At 38.5% G+C, this 18958-nt stretch overlaps 2 protein-coding genes across 2 annotated transcripts; both read right to left on the bottom strand.

Annotated features, from left to right (window-relative positions):
* Window positions 1–297: 297 nt before the first annotated feature.
* On the bottom strand, window positions 298–11565 carry rbm24a (RNA binding motif protein 24a). Its single transcript, XM_043217993.1, has 4 exons — window positions 11121–11565; window positions 9969–10092; window positions 9464–9518; window positions 298–2690 (listed from the first exon to the last, which is right to left on the bottom strand). The coding sequence occupies exons 1-4, from the start codon at window positions 11286–11288 to the stop codon at window positions 2348–2350; spliced, it is 690 nt and encodes a 229-aa protein (XP_043073928.1). The 5' UTR covers window positions 11289–11565; the 3' UTR covers window positions 298–2347.
* Window positions 11566–14857: 3292 nt separating this feature from the next.
* stmnd1 (stathmin domain containing 1) lies at window positions 14858–18446 on the bottom strand. The gene is made up of 5 exons (XM_043217343.1): window positions 18217–18446; window positions 17713–17851; window positions 17470–17603; window positions 16325–16456; window positions 14858–16167 (listed from the first exon to the last, which is right to left on the bottom strand). The coding sequence occupies exons 1-5, from the start codon at window positions 18283–18285 to the stop codon at window positions 15907–15909; spliced, it is 735 nt and encodes a 244-aa protein (XP_043073278.1). The 5' UTR covers window positions 18286–18446; the 3' UTR covers window positions 14858–15906.
* Window positions 18447–18958: the final 512 nt, after the last annotated feature.

Raw genomic sequence — 18958 nt, 5'->3', positions numbered from 1 at the left:
AGTGTTGAAAATCTGAAATAAGGCTTAAATACCTACAGAACGTTCGTATTTAAATAGTCATTAACACTTTACATGCCCAAATCCAGTGACAATGAAAAAAGTCCTTGTTTTTTGTGTGTTGTTATTCTTCTTTTTTCATATTTTCCCTTGTAAGAAAGAGTTCAAGTATAAAAATTCTCAACAGTGTAAAATAGCCCATCTGATGCATATTTAAAGCAATAGAAGCACAGCATCCATCCTCGACATTGACAATACATTCTAGTGTATGAAGCAGCATGTCCCTTAGGTTTCGCCAGGCCTTTTTTTTTGTCCGTTTTTTTTTTTTTTTTTTTTTTTTTTTTCTTTTTAAGTCTTTTAAACAGTTCTGGATATGACAAATGGAGTTAACATGCCCAAAACAGGCCTGCAATAAAATAAATGTCATACGATAGGCAATACACTAGCCGATATTTAATGTCATGTTCTAAAATTCCAAATGTATAAAGAATAAGGAGAAAAAAAAAAAAAAAAAAAAAAAAATTGTACAGTGCACATACAGAATTGTATCTTAAATAAGTCCTACACCAACATTTTTTGGTTGAGTATGTTAATAATACTACAACTAAGCCTACTCAATAACTTATAATATGCCATGAGATGAATACATTATATCCATACAGTACCGCTTCTAAGTCAGTGATCTTAGAGCGCAACATAAGTCAACTCAAAATAAATATCTTAAATAGCAGATGTCTTTAAATAGCATTACAAATGTAAGGCACACAAAGAACCCTCGTACGTACGGATTCGGATCCTTTCGCTATAGTGCTGTTCTGTAAAGAGTTGCTCATTGAAATACATAGACCTTATTACGTGTGCTGGTGCTCGGACATATTTCTTAGTGAACATATGAAGACCAAGCCGATAGCGGTTTGTCGGTAAAGGATGAAAAGCTTGCAGGAACCCCCCTTTCCTTATCCCAGATCCTCGTCGTGTTCCAGATAAAGATCCGTAGCTGATATTGGGAAAATGCACAGGTCTGTTCTCAAGCTTCTGGACCCTCTCTAAGAGGATAAGAAGAGTTGACAGACCCGGAGGAGGAACGGGTTCCAGGGATGAAACGGTGACAGCTCAATAAACGAGCACCAGTGATCTTTCCAGAGCAGTCCGACTGTGTTTGTGTATGTATGTGTGTATGTGTGTGTGTATGTGTGTATGTGTGTGTGTATGTGTGCGCGTGTGTGTGTGTGTATATAGGTGTGTGTGTGCGCGCATGTTCCTTCCAACACAGCAATTGCTCCCTGATTCTAGTACTGAGCAATGCCCCATGCTTTTTTTTCTCCCTACGTAGTCATCTTTGTGTGTGTGTGTGTGTTTATGTGGCCTCCCTCGCCCACAGACAGACATTAACACTTCAAATTTGTGTGTAACTGTGTTCATGTTAGTCCATGCGTTTTGTAAGCATATAATACAATAAGTCTCAGTCTTTTTGTCTTTTCGAGAGTGCCTTCAAATTGTTCGATGCCCATTGTGGGGGAGCAAAAGAAAATCTCTCCTGTTCCTGCACTTTGTTTTGTCCCCTGGCGACCTGTTTGCTTTGCATAGGTCAGGAGGTCAATACAGGAGTCAGAGAAAGGGGGGACATTCAGCATCAGATAGATAAAAAGGTAGTTCACAACACATAAAACATGCTAACACTGGATCTTTCTCCATTTCGCCACAGTTAGGTCTACTATCCCTGATTGGCAGAGTTTGTCGTTTCTAATTCGCTGAAAAATGCTCCATTTCCCTGATGATCAAAAAAAAATGCACTTGAGAAGAAGACAGAACAAAAAGAGCCCTCAAAAATGAGAATAAATATAAAGGTAAGGGGCCCTAGAATCAAAACAATGTGGGACATTTCCAAGTGTCCTTCGGAAAAACGGTCGCCTACATTAAATGACAGCATCGGGACTTAAGGTTTCGTCTATAACGCACCTATACCACAGTGATTAGTCGCTGCATACCTCCTTTCGCAATAAATATCCTACTCTAATATTAATTATAGTAATAAAGATAACATAATAATAATGATAATGATAATAGTAAAAAGCTAGATTCCGTCCTTTTCTGCGATCTTTTTTTTTTTTTTTTGTTTGTTTGGTTTTGTTTTTTTTCCTTTAATCACAGCAAGTTGGAAAGCAATGGAGTTCCCATCTCACTAATAATCTCTCTATTAATTACTATCCCCCTCCTGTATGCTCCTCGTCTTCCTCCTCTTGCAATCAACCCACAACCAGCAACTATTTTCGTCACCATCCTCTTCATCATCTAGTAGCAGTCGCTGGGCGTCGATTCCCTGCGCGTCTCCCGTCCGTCTCTTTGGTTGCTATTGCATCCGTTCGGCTTGCAGCTGCTGGGGCTGGTATTGACCGAAGGCCGCAGCTGCGGCTGCAGAGCCTGGCGCGGCGGTGGCCAGTGGCTGCTGCATGGCGTAGCCATATCCGGCAGTAGCTACGTAGCCGGTTGCGGCGGGAGAGGCAGCGTACGGGTACTGCTCGTATGCTGCGGCGGCTGCAGCAGTCGCGGCACTGGCGTATTGTGCGTAGGCTGCACCGGTGTAGTCGATGTAAGGCGAGGATGCGGTGGCGGAGGCCGCCGCTGGCTGGATGTGAGGGATGACCACACTGGGCTGCATGAAGGCCTGTGGGTACACGTAGTGAGTGGGGATCCTGCGAGAGACAAACACGACAGCATGTTAGCATTGTATAATGGACACATCAAATACAGAACCAAAACCACAGCGCGGCAAGCACCCCATTTCCACAATACAGTAACACCAAGAAAATGCCTGCTAGTGATTATTAGAAATATAAGGTTGCCAAAATAGACATCTCTCTGTACAACTGTTTCCGTGCCATTTGCGGTACCAAATATCCATTTCCGTCATACTGTTTTTTTTCCAAAATTCACCCATATATCAGTGCCTTAAAAGAATATTTCACACAAAAATACAAATTACCCCATACCTTTACTCATCTACAAGCTATCCTAGGTGTATACAACTTTTCTTTTAAATGAACACAAGGGTTTTTTTTTTTTTTTTTTTTTTTTTAAATAAACGGCCACTATCCACCACCATTACCAAACAAAACACTGACTGTGTTCGTCTGACAGAAGAAAGTCATATACACCTGGCTTGGGGGTAACCAGGCTGTTTTGGGTCACCACTGACTTCTATAGTAGGAAAAAAAAAATATTATGAAGTCTAGGTTTACCTAAAACAGCCTGGTTTTTTCAAAATATCTTCCTTTGTGTTCGGCAGAATAAAGAAATTGATTTGACAGATTTGGTACAACTTGAGGGTGAGTAAATGACAGAATTTAAATTTTTGGGTAAACTATTCCTTTAAGTCACAGGTTTTTAAACTATAGTATCTCTTAAATGTTGTGTTAGTTAACAGCTTTGTCTTTGTTTTATTGTGTTAATTTAGCAAAATTATCTGCTGAAGTCTATTGAAGATATACACTAGTCAACATTTTAAGTGGACCCTTTCATCAAACCCTTTCAAAGTTGTGCTAAAACCAAAATCCATTCTTGAACTTTGACAAACTTTTTGGATCCACTTCAACGTTGACTATTGTAGATACACGCCTATAACTATAGTGGCAACTTATTCTCGAGTGTCCGCAGACTGCATTTGACCGTTCCAACATGATGGAAGACTTACTGGCCCATAGAAACAGCCTCTAATAGGCCATCTACTTATACATATATGTAGTTGCTAAATTGGGCTGATTGAGACACTTCAGAGCAATGCTTTGATAGGCAGTGCTTACATTTTTGAGATAAACATTAAAAATACAAAACTGAGACAGACAAGTATTACAATTCAATATTAAAAAAAAAGGAAAAAAGTTAAAAAGCTAAAATCAGTGCAACTGAACATTATTCCCATCAGCTATTGGTTAAAAAAAAAAAAAAAAAAAAACCCGCCCCCGAACTCATGCCATTGGCTGAACCACTGTTGTTATGTCAGGCTGGTTGGGATTCTCAAACAAAGAGAGCAATGTTTTGATAGCTCTTCATTGTTTACACTTTACAACATACATATGTCTTAAAAACTTGTTTGTACTCTAACGTGGGACCAGAGAAAATAATTTAACATCCTTTTAATACTTAAAATGCCAAGTTAACAGATCATCTTAGTAAATCATCTCGGTTAAAAGTCACACTCGTTCAACACCCCTGTGTCCGTCCTATGAAATGGGGGAAGGCAGGACCCAGGAGAGGCAAAGAGGAGATGAGGGGAGCATTGTGAATATGTCAGGGCTACTTTGACAGCTGGACAGTTTTCAAAAAGGGACGTTGCTGGCTGTTTCCCCCTCCGCACTTAGACAATGAGCCTCAGGCTGGACAGCACACACAGAGGGGAGTTTTGATTAAATAAGCAATCAGGAACAATGAGCCCATTCTGCCTTTCATTACGTACCCCGTTGCACTTTCAGAGCGCTTTTCACATTTACTGTCTGCGCTAAACAGACGGGTGAGAACTTTTTAAATTAGTTGAGGGGTGACAGAATGTATTAAAATGCCTGTAACGCACCAAATATGATTTAATAACGCAATACAACTATATTGAAAAAGTCATCTGTGACAATTAAAGAGTAGAGTTGAAATTTGACTTTAAAGAAATGTGTGGATCTGTGGCTGTACATCTACTTTGACCTGCCCAAACTGAATAAGAATTTGCACCGTGAGGATTTTTAGTTAAGATGTTGTTTATGACTAGAATTTCAGTTGGTTAGATGGTTTGAAAAAGTGAGAGAATGGTTCTATCATGGCAACCCTATTTGTAGCACACCATTATAACAATCAAACCTCAACCCCTGCCACCCCAACTCCAAAAACCTCCGCCAAATTAAAAGAAAATAAGCATACCACAGGCGTCAAGAAAAAAAAAAAAAAAAAAAAAAAAAAAAAAAAAAAAAAAAAAAAAAAAAAAAGGCAACAGTATGTATCACCAACCCAAATCAACGCAAAACACACAACCACTCACATAATGCCATAAATGAGAGGAATGAAACAAAACCTTCCTTTTTCTCAATCAGGTCAAAGGGCAAAGATGCTCCTATGAAATGTTTCATAGATGCCTTGCCAGCCTGAGGTGACAGCAGGGATTGTGTTAATATGTACTACCATAAGAGTCAAACACAGTGAAAATACACTCAGCTTCAAACATTGAGAAGTTCACATTCAACCTGCACAGGCACCACAACAACAACAAAAAAAAATTACCACATACAGGTGACTTCAATCTAAAACGGGACTGTGAACAGACATCTCACATACATTTACTCATGTATCAGTGGGAGAAATTAACATTATTGGTAAGCGACTGAAAAATTATCAGTTAAGGGAAAGTATTTGCCCTGGATCTTTTGAACATTTATTTTTACATTTATGGGATCACAGTTTCAATTTAATGAATGAATGTATCATTACTAAATGATGTAATTAGATTAAATACAATTTAAAAATAAAAAAACAATCAATACATTTTAAGATTGCACCAAAATATATAGTTTGCCCAAACAAAAAAAAGAAAAAAAATTACAATGGGTAGTTACTAGGGCATATATATGCGGCTGTTAGCTTGTTTTTGAGTCTGGACTGTGTAAAGAATAGCTTAAGCAATAAAGTTAGTAGCAAACAAATAAAAGCAACCCTCTAGCCCTTAATGGATCTATATATATGTATATAACAACAATAATAATAATAATAATAATAATAATAATAATAATAATAATAATAAAATTTAATAATACTATTGCTCAGTTTATGTCTAATATTAGGTTAGCCTGTTAGTTGTTAGTGCATTGGGATCCATACTACCGAATGCTGTCTAAAAGCAGTACCAAGTTACAGAGAAATGAAAGAAACCTTGCGCAACCACTTTTGAGTTAAATAAAATGCAGCTGACTCAAGACCACAGTCAGTGCAGCTCTTTTAGAGTGAGTGACAGGGAGGGCTGGATGCTATTTTCTGCTTCCTCTGTCATTCCACACTAGAGTGCCGTTTTCCAAATGCAAGAAGATTTTACCTTCTACATCTTTATCTGTTTGTCTAGTGAGCCCTTAAGAAAATCTACGCTCTATCAGCCTTTTTTGGTCTAGGAGCCCAAATAGTTCATGATTTATGCGAAGAACCCATTCCCATTAAAAAACTAACCATAAGCTTCTCTCAAACAGAGATTAAAATAACTGTTATTACGGTGCCGCTCAACAGTGCACATAAATTTATCCATCTAGAGCACTCCAGGCCAGTAACCTTGAGGTTTGTCTCTAAATAAATGTCAACTTCAGACATCAGTTTCACTTATCTAGAAGACACCTGTTGTCATCTGTGAAGAACTCAGCTGTGCAGCGAAGATCAGGGAGATGATAACTAGATTTACATATTCCACACAAATTGGACTAAATAGCCTTCATGATCTGGTTAGGCTGTTTTTACACACTATATGTGATAATGGCATATTTAGCGCTGAGCTCATGAGAAACGTTGCAGAACAGGCATGACTTTGCAAATTTCAAACCTGACCCATATATTACAGAGTCCCAATTTGACTACGAACACCGTCTGGTCGCGTTTGGTCCCTTTTCCAACCGCTTCAAGGTCAAAGAATGATGCCTCCGTTCATTTGACACGCGGCTTCCTGACAACACTGTCAAAAAATGCCTTAACACAACGCACTGGGCGCTAGACAAGAGGTGCCATCTCAGCGGCAATGTGGCACATGTTGGGCCTTGTTGAGTTTATCTCGAAGCTAAATGTCAGGAGCGGCCCAACCCCCCATGCCGAGAACGAGTTTGTGACAGTGACCGGAGCCAGAGAGAGAGAGAGAGAGAGAGAGAGAGAGAGGGAGAAAGAGAAAGACAGAGCGTTAAAGAGCGAGAGAAAGCTTCATGCGACTGCAGTGTCAGCACTACAGCCTTTGTGCAAAACAATGGTGAAGCTTGTTTTCCTTAACGCCGCACGGGGCCATGTGACGAAGGCTCGCTCAGGGGGCTGTGGCATCCAGACATTTGTTTGTCACAGCAGAAGGCTCACAACACTGCAAACACATGCATGCATGTCACAAACAGACACACGCTCACCCACGCGCATACGCACACGCTGTGGAATCCTCCACAGATTAAACGATGACACTGAACGCCTGCCGGTTTTTTTAATATGCCTGCTGATCTTACAGTAAATTTTCAAGTTGCCTCGGTAAACTGTCTTTATCTTCGGCATGATATACAATACAGTTCAAAAGTTAGGGGTCAGGCTTTTTTTTCCCTTTTTTAATAAATGAATACTTTTCAGCAGTAATGCATTACATTTATAGAGGTTACGTTTTGCAATTCTAATCAAAGAATCAAAAAAAAAAAAAAAAAAAAAAAAGTTTTTTTTCTTTTACAAAAACACTAAGCAGCACAATGGTTTTCAAGAATAATAAGAAATGTTTCGTGAGCGGCTAAATAGCATATTAGAATAATTTATGAAGGATCATGTTACACTGAATAATGTAGTAATGAATGCTAAAAAATAAAATTCAAAAATAAATTAATAGAGTAATATGAATTTGATCGAAAAAATGCAGCCTTGGTAACCGTAAGAGACTTCTATCAAAACATAAAAAAAACTGACCAACCTCAAACTTCTGAATAGCAAACTTACACGAGCAGGTAGTCAGGACAGTTGAAAAATAGATAAATAAAATACATTTTTAAAAAGAGTAATAATCCAATAAATAGTCTAATAATTCTATGATAATTTACTCACCCTCATGTCATTCCATACCTATATTTTCTTTCCTTATGCGAGATCCAAGCTGTTCATTTCCATATAGTAAATATACATGCCGATTTTTTTAATGTCCAGCTCCAAAATGGCAAAAGAAGCACTATAAAAATATCATAAAACTGACTTGCACTCTATACTTCAAATCTTCGGAACCTATTCAAAAATTCTGGTCTGTTCCTCACACTGATTTAAAGTTATATACTGAAAAGACATAAAAGACCTCATTTTGCCGTTAACGTTTAGCTACTTAAAAGTCTTTTCATAAACTCAATGCCATCGTATGGCTTCTAAAGACTTGGAATATAGCACAATCGTTGTGAGGCTTTTACAGCACTTTTTTGTCCTTTTTTTAGAGCTTGGAGATATAAAAATTATCCACTTTTGCTGCATGGAAAAGAACATCTCAGACAAGCCGTTTTCCATCTCTTTTTGCATTTTACTGATGTAAAATATATACAGGAACAATAAGCGGCTGAGTAAATTAGTACACTTTTAATTTCTTGAATTTCCTATTTGGGTAAACTACCCTTTTAAACTTTCTGGTTGGTTTAGTTTTCCTACAGAAATGGTCAACGGGGGAATTTACAAGGAGATCATCACTGAAAGAGAAACGGCAGGACTCTAGAGACTCTGGATCCACTGCAGGATGCCTTATAGGGCTAGAGTAAAGAGACGACAGTGGAGAGACAGAGAGAAAGAGGGCTGGAAAAGGAGGAGAAAGGAACAGACACAATGGAGATGGGAGAGAACGGTAAAGGGTGAGTATGTGTCATAGTCTCTGTGTTGTGAGTGTGACAGGACTCCCAATCAGTGAGCAAAATAAAACCGCAACGTGCAAGTTTGTAGTCGGGCTGTTGGGTTGGCGTGAAGAGGGATCAACAACGGCACACAAAACAAAATGGCACTCACTCCAATAACAAGACACCAGAAAACACAAAAAACAGTGAAAAGAAATAAAATGATCAAAAACACAAGCTCCAGCAATAAAAAACGTGAAGAAAATAAAAAGAAAGCAAAGTAAAAAAAAAAAATCACACTTTGCTCCGTGGCAAAGTTATCACTCCTCCACAACACGGAAATTCAGCACCCCAAAACCAGCCTTTTTCCATTAAATTAAAAAAAAAAGCACACAGTTAAGCTATCAACACCACTTCATAACGGTAAAAAGGCACACACAGCTCTATGTACTATTAAAAGTGAAAGTCCAAACCAAAATAAAACCAACATACATGCATCTGTAATCACCATTTTCGAGCTTGTTTGTGTGTGTTTGAGTCTACAGGTACTGTAGCTACAGATCTGCACAAAGCTCTCAGAGCTATTCCTCAAACCACCAGTTATCTTAACCCAAATCGAGCCTGTCGGACCAGAGAAAGATAGACAACATTGAGTCAGGCTATAGCGTCCAGTGTAAAAGATCTTCTTACTCACATACACGCACACACATATGCACAGTCTCAACATCAATCTAATTATATCAAAGTATTAAATAAGCTTCAGTAATTATGAATAAGGGTCGAACGTCATGTCTTCCCTATTATCAATGTATAAATATACATTTCTTTCATGATGCCTCTTTATAATCTGGTCCTAAAACTGGTTTGATGTTTAAGGCTACCACTGTTCACATACATAATCTGTTTTTGCAGTTACTCACCCGTATGGTCTTTGGATGAAAGCAGGGTGAATCTGAGGGACACCGAAGGTGAAACCTGCGCGCAAAAGAAATAAAGCGCAAATTAACAAGGTTTTGAGCGGTTTTGAAAAATTACTAATGTTGTAATCCCAATTAAACCTGCTAAAGAGATCTGTAGATGAAGTTAAACATTGGTGGAGCTACTGTTTGTCTACGTTTGCCAAGTCAACGGGACTGCATACACGAAGTACAATAGCTTACAGTTAATCACATCATTGCATCTCTAATGTCCTTTGCAGTCACCGTTTACCATTAATTTAGACCTGAAAAGCTTAGGTAAACATCAGTGCATGTACAAACAAAAACTACGGAAGTGTAAAATGCCTTTGCTTTCGTTGGAACATAAATGTATCTGCACTTTATGAGTCAATCCTTGTAGGGTTTATCGGGAGTCATTGTTTCAATAAAAGAGCGATGCATGTTATAATATTATCTTTGCTCTTCAAGACACACACAAAAGCCTCACCTGGCTGCATCACCCGTGGCTTGGCTCCAAGATAAGCCAGGTTAACGTTGGCTTTCCTGCCGTCAATGATGGGGTTGGGGTCCTTACAGGCTCTGTCTGCAGCAGAGCGGTCTGCCATAGTCACCTAGTTCGAAACAGAGAAGCATGGCACACGAGAGTTACAGATTAAAGCAACAAATGAATATCTAATACTAAAAGGATATGCAATACTGGTTCCATAAATACAAAAAAACAAGCTTCCATGGCCCTATTTGGTACTGAAGAGCCAGAGAAAGCAATTGCAGACTTCACTTGTGACCTCTGCCCCAAATGAGGCTTTAAACACAAGATGGTGCGTGTTATTTGGTGTTTATTCCTTTTTAAGATGTCTGGCTAACAAAATCATTAGAGACAGAGGTCACTCAGTGCTTTCTACGCTTTATTTTGGATATCCTCGTCAAGGTTTGTTGTGAAATCCACTAGGGTCCCTTAACTTCTGCTGTGTGGACTGTCAAAACTTTACAAGTTGGCTTGTTTACTCAGTCGCTGAGGAACTCTTATCAGGGTGCTTCTAGTCAAACTCGACAGCTGAGCCAACAAGGGCCTGTTTTAGACCTCATTTGTGCACTTCGCTCGGTCAGGAATTATTAATATTCTGACTATTAACACGCAGCTTGAATTCATACTTCGAGTATTTTAGATTTTAAGCGCCCGCTGCAGTTCAATAAAAATTGTGTACAAAGGACATTTTAGTAAACAAGAAAACATAGTCGCATTTCACTTTCAATTCATCTTTTTTTTAACGTAATGAAAGTGAACGGGGACAGGGTTATTCAAGTTTCGTGTTCGCCGCAACAACATGAGGGCGAGTAAACGAGAGGGGCGAGCTGTCCCTTTAACAACACTGGTTTTAATGTTAGTCCGTACAAGAAATACACGCTGATAGAGTAACAATTTTAAAAGTTTGAAACTTTTAGCGACCGCTTACTAAAGAAATAAAGTGGGTTATCTGAGCCATCGAGCACGAGCGTTCCGCGTTTGATTATAAAACAACTAACGTTAGTGAGTTGCCATTTAAATGTGTTGTGTCACGCTGTCACACAGCCGTCGCGCAAAATGTTTGTTTCAAAGTTGACGTTTGGGATACGTTTTAGTCATAACGGGAATACTTACAAATCCATAACCCCTGGACTTTCCAGTCTGTCTGTCGGTAATCACCACAGCTTCTTCTATTTCGCCAAACACTTCAAAATATTTCCTTAGACTGGAATCCGTCGTATGATACGGAAGACCACCGACAAATATCTTGGTATAAGTGGTGTCCTTTTGGGTGGTATGCATCCTCACAAAAAAATGCTCAAGTGCAAAAAATTAAAAAGGGAAAGACGGTAGTGCAATTTGGGACTGATAATGACCGTACCACTCCTTCAATATTCCGTTAAAATATTCACTAGAAGTTACAAAAAGCGATTTGCTGAGAAATGGAAAACGCACGCGCGCAGATGGGTTTAATGTCAGAGGTAGATTAATGTGGTAAGTAATGTGGAGCGGATTGAGCCAAGGATCATCAGGTGGGTCGAACTCCTCTTCCAAACTGACGTGACTTCTAAAAAGTGCGTGTGACCCATTCCTAAAAGCACCCGGTTAAACCACACCCAGATCACTTTGAGGGAGGTACGAGCACGCTTGACCCCACGCCCACTACACGCGCGCGAACAACAGCTGGACGGCGCACAACGGGCATCTGTGTGCCTTTGTTCAAGAACTGTAGACATTTCATACAGTTGTTGTTTCAGTAAATGCGTATAAATGCGTGCGTTACTGAAAAAAAAATACTTCAAACATAGCATTTTTCTAACAGTAACCTTGCTTTAAAAACCTGATTAAACCAACAATGTGGTTTAACTGGTCTCCCAGCCTTGTCAAGCTGGTCTCCCAACAAAACCATCTAAAAATGGCATAAAACTGAACACTAAAGACCAGCTGAGCACTGTCTGAAACCCCTATGAAACCAGCCTACAGACCAGACTGGGAGACTAGCAAACCGCTTGCTGATCAGGCTTGTGCTTGTTTAAATTGTTTTTCCCAAGCAGGAAACGTTTGTGGATTTGAGACCTAACAATAAAATGGCTTCAGGCAATGGCTAAGCATGATAGTGCCAGATCTGTTACAAATCTGTTACTTAAAACGTAATTGCCAAATTCAAAAAGGCAATGGCTGTAATGGCTGACGCAAATTGGGTTAACGCTGCACTCCATATGACCCAGTGCATAAGAAAATAAAAGATAAATAAAAATAAAAAAGTAGATTTTTATGAAAATTGGTCTTTATTTATTTTGATACATATATATGTGTGTGTCTGTGTGTGTGTGTGTGTGTGTTGCATTGTATTGTATCGTATAGCATTAACATAGCAAATAGACAGTATGGTCCATGGAAATGAAGGTGATTTCATTCATCTGGAGCCAAATGTTTCAAATGTTCAAGAATGTTGCTGACCAAAACAAAATGACCAAAGCACAGCTTTCTCAGGCATTGCTATCCGTAGGTAAGCACAGAAGCAAAGCCAGCATATCTTATCAGGCTGATCTCGTCCGTTAGGGAAACTTGGCAGGTGGTGGGCAAGAGAGGTAAAAGAGTTCTTCAGGTGAAGAACATACACGGATGTGCTGGAGAATGGACGCGTTTCAAATGCTGCTTCACTGAAACTAAAAACAGACTGAGCGTCTGGGCATGTTTCCTGCGTCCCTCGATGAATATTTGCAGAATAAAGGCACCCGTTTTGTGTAGTCAACACCTTTCATTTCTTCTCACACTTTTTTTGTGCATTTGTGCCATTTTTATAAATAAAACATTTTTAAAATAAAATTTTTTAAGATTATATATATTAATATATATATATATATATATATATATATATATATATATATATATTTGTGTTCAGTCACCATTTAATTAAACTTATTTCACCGTGTTTTTATGCATTATTGTAACATGAATTAGTCTATTTATTGCAACATCAAATTAAAATCATTTATAATTGATTAAAAGTATAGCATGGCATTCTGGTTTCTTTGACATATGTGAAAGGCACGTCTTCACAACAATTGCAACTGCTAATGTCGGACCGTCCCAGTCTCCTTTAGGACAAAAAGAACAGACGATTTTCTAGGTCTCCATATAATTTGGAGGAACGTGATATGTCACCGGGTGAATTATTAAACAGCCTTCTCATTTAGACCATACAACTTCCAAAGCACTCGGGTGATGGAGTTTTTGTGGAAGCTTGCAACCCGAGAACTAGCCTGTGTGGTGTGACCGGCCAAGCCATGTGGAGATCCTGACGCCCATGGATGGATAATTGAGGCTTTATATAAAAAATGTCAGGTAGGAACTTGATCGAGAGCGTCCATGAATCAACTAATTTATTCATGCCGGGCCACACGCTCATTAAGCTACGAGCGGAGGCGCAGCGAGGGAGATGGCTTTGTGTTTCAGCACGGTTACAAAAGGAGGCCTATCTTCTTTCAGGAGCTGTCTATGTTTACCTACAAGACACTGACTTGATCTTTTTTTTTTTCCTGTATGGTTTTATGGGCACCCACTTGCATAACTTGATTGGAAATCAATTTCATTAATTTTCCACTGAAAGGAATAGCCTGGGTTCACTCGACAAAGCGCTTGTGGAGTAATGTTTATTACCACCAGAATCATTTTTCTTCAACAAGCAAAAAAAAAAGGTTCTGCAAGGTACTTACAACTGAAGTCAAAGGGACCGATTTTAAGGATTTAAAAGAGGAATTGTTTAGCGCATAATTTTAAAATTAATTTTTATAAAATTATCGTTTTTACAGTTTTAGTGTCTTAGGTGTTGTATCAAAGTTATAAAATTGGTACACAGAAAAATATTTACGATTTCCACACTGAAGTGTTTTTATTATTGATATTTATATTGTTTTCTAGTTTTTGTTAATATTTTGACTTCCTTCATTGTTTTTGTTATTTTCTGTAGTTTTTGCTTTCTTCAAATATGACTACATTATATTTTATTAATATGTTTGTTTCATTATTTTCATACTCGGAAACTACCTGAAAATAAAACAAGTCTATGTCTTTTAATATTTTATTTGAATTCGGTTAACATTTATTTGAAATACAATAAAAACTATTTAAGTTTGGCTTTACTGCAACAACCCTGGTTAACACGCATATTGTTTACGTCTAGCGGTTATATATTGAAACATTAACATTTTTCCTTTTTTTAAACCGAAGGTACAGTTGATTGAGCTTAACCTGAATCCTTATCCTTTAACCCAGAATACTGGACGGATATATAACCTGTCTCGTTAGTTCTTCTCCTTTTCAAGTCTCATACAGAGGGAATAGTTCATAACAGACCTAAAGCACTATCTCTAGGGCAAACAAAAAGAAAGGAGAGATTTTGGAGAGCCCTCAACACAATCCACCTGTCAAACACAGTCACTCACTCGCACAAACACACATTTACAGCCTTCAGAGGTCACTGGTTCTAGCGAACAGCTGAACGGCTTCGCGAGTCATAAAAGATTAGGGTTGAAAACCCTCTATAACCGTACGCTTTGTTTATTTGGATAAAGTCAGGTGAAATCTAGTTGTGTGGTACGTATGTTTTAACGTTTAAGTCTGTGAAGCTCATTTTCATATGGCATCGTAAAAAGGCCTGTCTGGCAAGGGCCGCTTTGAATGGTGAGGCATTAATGCTTTGATAGAGGGGGCGTTTTCAAATGTAACAGGTGGGACCTGTCGGAATGACAGTGCAGGCAGACAAATCACTGGCAGCTGTAACAGCACACACACACACACACACACACACACACACACACACACACACACACACACACACACACACTCACTCAACAGATGACAACACGTTTTTAAAGGTATCTAGTTTTATATAATTAACTAATTGCAAGAGGCCTAGTTACTTAGGATAGTTACACCTTCATAATTACAAAGAGACATACTAACATGCTAAGAAAACACCAGAGAGCCATCTCGGATTTCCACTGTCCCCAAGACAAAACCATTCCGTTTCAGCCTAACCGCCTAAGCTAAGTAGTGCCACCTTGTGGAGAGCCATTTCCCTTCAGCGGAAGGTACACAATTGCAGTGTTTAAAGGAATATATTGATTTTTAGACAAAACATCTCACGGATTATTGTAATAACTGATTGCATATAAAAGTAGTTTATATGATAAACTGTACACAGAAAAGTTTGGGGTTAGTAAGAAATACTTTCATTTAGCAAGGATGCGTTAAATTGATTATAAATTTAACTGTGCAGGTATTTATGTTATAAAAGGCTTATATTTTTAAGTAAATTATGTTGTTTTGAATTTTCTATATATCAAAAAGATTGAGCAGAACAACTGTTCAATGTGTATATATAAATAATAGGAAATGTTACTAGTAATCATTCTGAATAATTATGTGACGTTCGGTTTTGTCATCATAAATTATACTCTCAAATCTGAAAGACAGTAATTTAAAATAATTATTATTTCTAATAATATTTGTACAAATAAAATAAATGCAGCCTTCCTGAGCACAACATTGAAAACATTTCAAAATCTTACTGACCCCAAACCTTTGAGAAAGAATAATGCTCTCAAAATCGTTACGAGCATTATGAAAGAAATATCTCATTGGCAACTAACATATATCATGCTGATTTGTATATGATCATTGTTCTGCTACCTACGTAATGACTGCATTATCCTGTTTACACTTATTAGGCACATGTTTCCATAATAATGTAATACCCAAGGTCAGACTTTGATCTGAGCCATACCCTGCATTCAAATAAACAAGATTAATATTGAGAATAACGTGTAAAGTGCACGTGCAACTGTACATTAGGAAATATCGCTGGATCAAGCTGCTTGTAGATTCATTCTGAAACGTAACACAAACAGCAGGTCTAAAATCCCTCATCCGTGTCTTCTGTCTGTTGGAAGGTGGAGTCATTTTCCAGTTCTGGGGAATCATTAAGTCTTTGGTCCTCAGACTCTCCATTGACTGGCTCCGTTGATCGTAGCTGTTTGGTTTTGGTCGGGACAGGAAGCTGTTCGGAACGGAGCGCTTCCAAAGGGTCGAGTTCCCCGTCTGCGGTCACTGGGGCAGCCACACGCGGCCGTGCTGATTTAATCCTCATCCTGCGTTTCAGGTCTTCCTCCTTCTCCTAAATGATCAACCATACATTAACCATACATCATAATGTTTCACCACACACTAATGCTGCTACAAAGTGCAGAAAACATATACACTGAATATTAGCTAAGTGATTTTACACGCATTAAAACTGAATGGGTGATGAGTGTAATTTGTTTCCGCTTCACCTTTCTCCTCTCCTCCACCTGTCTCATCTTCATCTCAATGTCTTCCTTTCTTGTGACTTCTTGTTCTTTGCGAATTTTCAGTGACTCTAGCCGAGCGGGAGGGCGTCTCTTTGGCTTCTCAGCATCATCCATCTATCAGACATTACAAATGTTTGTCCCAATGGAACAGAAATGATCATTCATACACAATATGACAGTTACATTACAGATTTTATGAAGAATAGTCAACTATGCTGAGTGGATTAAATACTGGATTCAAGATTAATATAAACTCCAAAAAGATGATCAGAACAACAACAAAATGTGAATGAGTCTTGTATCAAGGGGTTTATTCTCAGCATCATTACTCCCTCCTTCAGAAATCATTGTAATGTGCTGATTTGTTATTTAAGAATTATAGAAATTAATGCTTTTATTTCGCAATGGTGCTTTAAAACGATCAAAAGTGATAATAAAGACATTTATAATCTTACTAAAGATTTCTATTTTAGAAAAATGCAAAAAATGCATTTTGCAATGTTGCAAAATGTTACTGTTTTTGCTATACTTTGGGTCAAATAAAAGCAAGTTTGGTTAGCAGAAGAGACTTTAAAAAAACGTTAAAAAAATCTAACCGATCAAAACCTTTTGACTAGTAGTGTATATAATAACCCTTAAGAGGGTTTGACACCATAGTTATTTTTGATTTATGAAGTACTTTTTATTTTCTAAAAGAAATTAAATTAAATTAAATTAAAAAAAATTTTATGTGAGAAAAATGAGAAATGGAACTAGTAAAAGATATTTTGACAACAGTCATATACAGTTACGTGCAGTTTAAAGCTCATTACAGAAAAACATTTGACCGTAGAAAGTTGTGATTGAGTTTGACCAATCAGATTCAAGTATTCTAGAGAGTATTATAATAATACCTATTAGTGATGAATATAGGCATGTATGAAGTTCTTATCGCAATTTTAGACATTTACACAATACAATGTGCAAATCAACATACAGGTGAAACGTCCATGGACATTTCCCTTCACATTAACAAAAGTCCCTATTTTTAAAGACTCTTCTTACAGTGTTGATTTGTAACGTGAGAGAAGGTAATATGTGAGAAATCCTAACACTTGTTATATTTGAACACTGACGCCAGCCCTCACCATGATGTTGTAGGCTTCCCCACTTCCTCCCTGTCTTGGCTGAGCTGGAATGATTCCCTGAACAAGCAGCTGCTCCAGGATCTCACTGGACTCGGGCCTCTCTTCACTTTGCTGGGCCAGTCCGGGGCTCTGGGCTACGTGATGCGCAGGTCAAAATAATTCACACAATTGCTAGTTGATTCCCCACATCTCTAAAGTTAGCCAGCAGCGTTTAGCTCCTTTAAAAGCGAAACGACATCTAACCTTGCAGCGGTGGCAGCATTCTAGGTACAGATCCAGGTAGAGCTGTTGGATCCGCTGCGTCTAGACTGACCCCGCTGTCTGTGGTCATTTTGGACACGGCAGAGTCGCCGCGAGAGCCTCCCTGTACAACAAACTCAGTCTACCACACAAAAGCAAAGTAAGTCAGACGTAAGCCCGTATATAACAAAACCAACGGCCCAAATTGTTCGCCAGTCATGTAAGGGGTTTACCTGATCTGTTGGCTTGGTTTAATGGCATTTGAGACTGGGAAACCAGTTGAAATCAGCTAAGACCAGCGAACCAGCTTTGGTTGGTTTAAGCATTTCATTTTGTTTAATTATTCATAACGATTCACCCAATATAGACTATTAAATATCACGGCTGTGGGAGCAACAGCTCTCTTCGTCAGTTTTCGCGGGTGCTCACTTATAACCACTTCCGATCCACTAATATTCCGTTTATAAATCAATATCGAAAAACGTGTACCGAAAGATCACGGCTTACCTCGTTTCCGTTCAGAAGGCCCGGTTTTACGGGTTCGACCACCGTGATTTTGGAGCTCCCGCATCCCATGTTTATCGCTCAGGACGGCGCGAGCTTTTTACGAGGCTCCGAAACTATGAGATCTGTGTGAAGTTCTCGGACACAGTCGCATTCCAACACATGATCCACGATCTCTCCACCATCGTCGTCATGGACTCTCCGCGTTGCTATGATTCGTTGCTACAATAAATCTGACCCCGTTCCAGAGGTCACGTAACCTGTTATGTTGCCTTGGCTCTGCGCTCGTCAAAAATAAAACACCGGCTTTTACGAGTAATTGATTATTAGAACAAAAGCGCCGTCGACAGTTAATGTTTGTAGTTAGTTATTAGGCACTAGTTTATTTTGGAAGCGACTTTTTATTTTGTGTACTTAGTGGCGAAATTGTTATGGATGGGTCAAATGTGAAACAATCTGTCTGTAAATAGAAAAAATGATGGTTCCTGTGTGGTTAAATGTTTGAAACACACAGATTTTAAAAAAACCAAAAACAGTATTTGATTGCATATAATAAATTTCCCTGTGGTCAGTATTTTTTGCGAGCCTGGGAACCGTTTAAGTGTGCCACATATTGGACAAAAATAATCCCACTGGACATACTGACATGTATACATATACCTATAGGTAATTTAATAAAATAAATACAAAAATCAGGCAAGTTTTGGTGTTCTTGGTCTTTCTTCCAAATGTGTCGGCTGCATTT

The sequence above is a fragment of the Puntigrus tetrazona genome, chromosome 19 (genome assembly GCF_018831695.1).
Source record: "Puntigrus tetrazona isolate hp1 chromosome 19, ASM1883169v1, whole genome shotgun sequence".
Taxonomy (NCBI): domain Eukaryota; kingdom Metazoa; phylum Chordata; class Actinopteri; order Cypriniformes; family Cyprinidae; genus Puntigrus; species Puntigrus tetrazona.
The sequence above is the reverse complement of the archived record's forward strand: the minus strand, read 5'-3'. Positions and strand labels throughout refer to the sequence as shown.